Here is a 1,656-nt window from a genome sequence, read left to right as displayed (position 1 = left end):
AATTCGAATTTAAATTCGAATTGGTTCGATTATAGAACGATTGTAAACGTCCCAGAAAATTGATCAAATTGAAAATAGTTCGTTTGACTGGACGTAAAAATTCCCTAATTAGTCTGGAAACGGGTGACCTAATTCTTGCATTTTGTGCTATAAGGGTGCGGGAGATATGGGGTTGAAAGTGGTTGACTTCGAAGATGTGTAACAATGGAAGTGTTAACAGTGGAAGTGTTAACAATGGAAGTGTTGAGTAACAAAGAAAGTGTTAATATAAAGCGGCATGCAAGATTTACAGGCGGTCTTTTGCGTTTTTGCGGGAAATCGAACATATTTTTAGACTCATGTAAAAATTTTCTAATTAGTCTGGAAACGGCAGACCTAATTCTTGCATTCTGTGAAAACGGATAAGATTAGCTATAATGTAATTATCTTAATCTTCACTATCGTTACTTTTTGCCCAGCGAAGCGGGTCCTTGCAGCTAGTAACAAGAATAAAAGAGTAATATTCACGTCGTCTTGTGTTAAAAATTGAATATTATTAATGTTAAAAATAATTTACTAATCCGAAAAGTCTTCCAACTCGTTCGACATTGCATGGCCTCTGCATAGAAGCGTAATCCACATCAAGTGAATCACAAATAAGAGCAAAACGATCCTTGTGGCCTGAAATATTATAAAGACAGTTCAATTATTTTTTATTGCAGTAACAAGATTTCTTTATTGTTTGACAAAATTGATGCTATTAGGCAACTCATGCATCATTTTTAATTAAGAACATTGTTAGACCTATATAGTACCCTCTGGCAAATAATACGATGCTCTAACTCTCTCTACGCCTTCGAGAGTATTGTTTATGAATGTATTATAATTTTTCATCATCTTGTAAGCTATTTTATGCATTTCGTAGTGACTGCTGGCGAAAAAGTTCTCAACATAAGAATCTTTCAGAATTCCAAATGGAATTGTACTCAATTTCACCAAATCTTCCAGAGAATTAACTTCTAAAAATAAAATAAAGCGAATAACTTTTTAAATACTGTAAAGTATTTACTTGAATATATTTTATTACCTTGTTTCATATTTTGGACTGTCATAAATGCTGCCAATTTTGCTGTATATGCTGCAATAAGAATAACGGTAGTTAGCCACCATGTCACCATTACAATTCTTGCCGGAAGATTCTTTTGTTGTTCAAATTCTGTTCCCTAAATACACATATCAATTAATTAAATTTTTCATTATACAAATAAAGTCGTTAACAACAAATAATTGGTCACCTACCGGGGCTACAAGCGACGAGAAGCTCCACCAAAATGCTTGTGGAAAAGTGATCCAAGAAGAATCTCTAACGCTTTGATTTGTTTTTCTTATCTCCTTTCTACTGTTGTTAAAATTATTTGGTGTTAAATTTACACATATAACGAGCACTAGAGAAGTAAAAATCACCGACACAGCAATGGTAAGCCACACTGTTGTTTCGAAAGGTGATAAAAATGCAAAATAATTTTGTTTAGTTTTTGCATTATATTTTGGCATTAATATAGCCAAACCTAAATCGTAGTAAGGAGCTGTAAAGGTGATAACTTCTTGTCTTTTCCAAGATACCGTGAAGGCAGCTAGGCCCAAATCTATTTTCTAAACATACGAAATATTTTATAA

The 1,656-nt window shown here is 33.2% G+C and overlaps 1 protein-coding gene across 1 annotated transcript in view; it reads right to left on the bottom strand.

The window, feature by feature from the left end:
• LOC111633341 (glutamate receptor 2-like) overlaps positions 1-1,656 on the bottom strand; it is a 12,106-nt gene that overhangs the window by 4,736 nt on the left and 5,714 nt on the right. Inside the window, exons 4-7 of the mRNA XM_023377895.1 lie at positions 1,279-1,632; positions 1,067-1,202; positions 795-998; positions 557-660 (exon numbers count right to left, since the gene is read on the bottom strand). Coding sequence (XP_023233663.1) covers positions 557-660; positions 795-998; positions 1,067-1,202; positions 1,279-1,632 — 798 coding nt within the window. The remainder of the gene's footprint in view (positions 1-556; positions 661-794; positions 999-1,066; positions 1,203-1,278; positions 1,633-1,656) is intronic.

This window comes from Centruroides sculpturatus, unplaced genomic scaffold (assembly GCF_000671375.1).
Source record: "Centruroides sculpturatus isolate CEXI.00-Female unplaced genomic scaffold, Cexi_2.0 scaffold628, whole genome shotgun sequence".
In the NCBI taxonomy this organism is placed as follows: domain Eukaryota; kingdom Metazoa; phylum Arthropoda; class Arachnida; order Scorpiones; family Buthidae; genus Centruroides; species Centruroides sculpturatus.
This window is presented reverse-complemented; position numbering and strand designations above follow the sequence as displayed.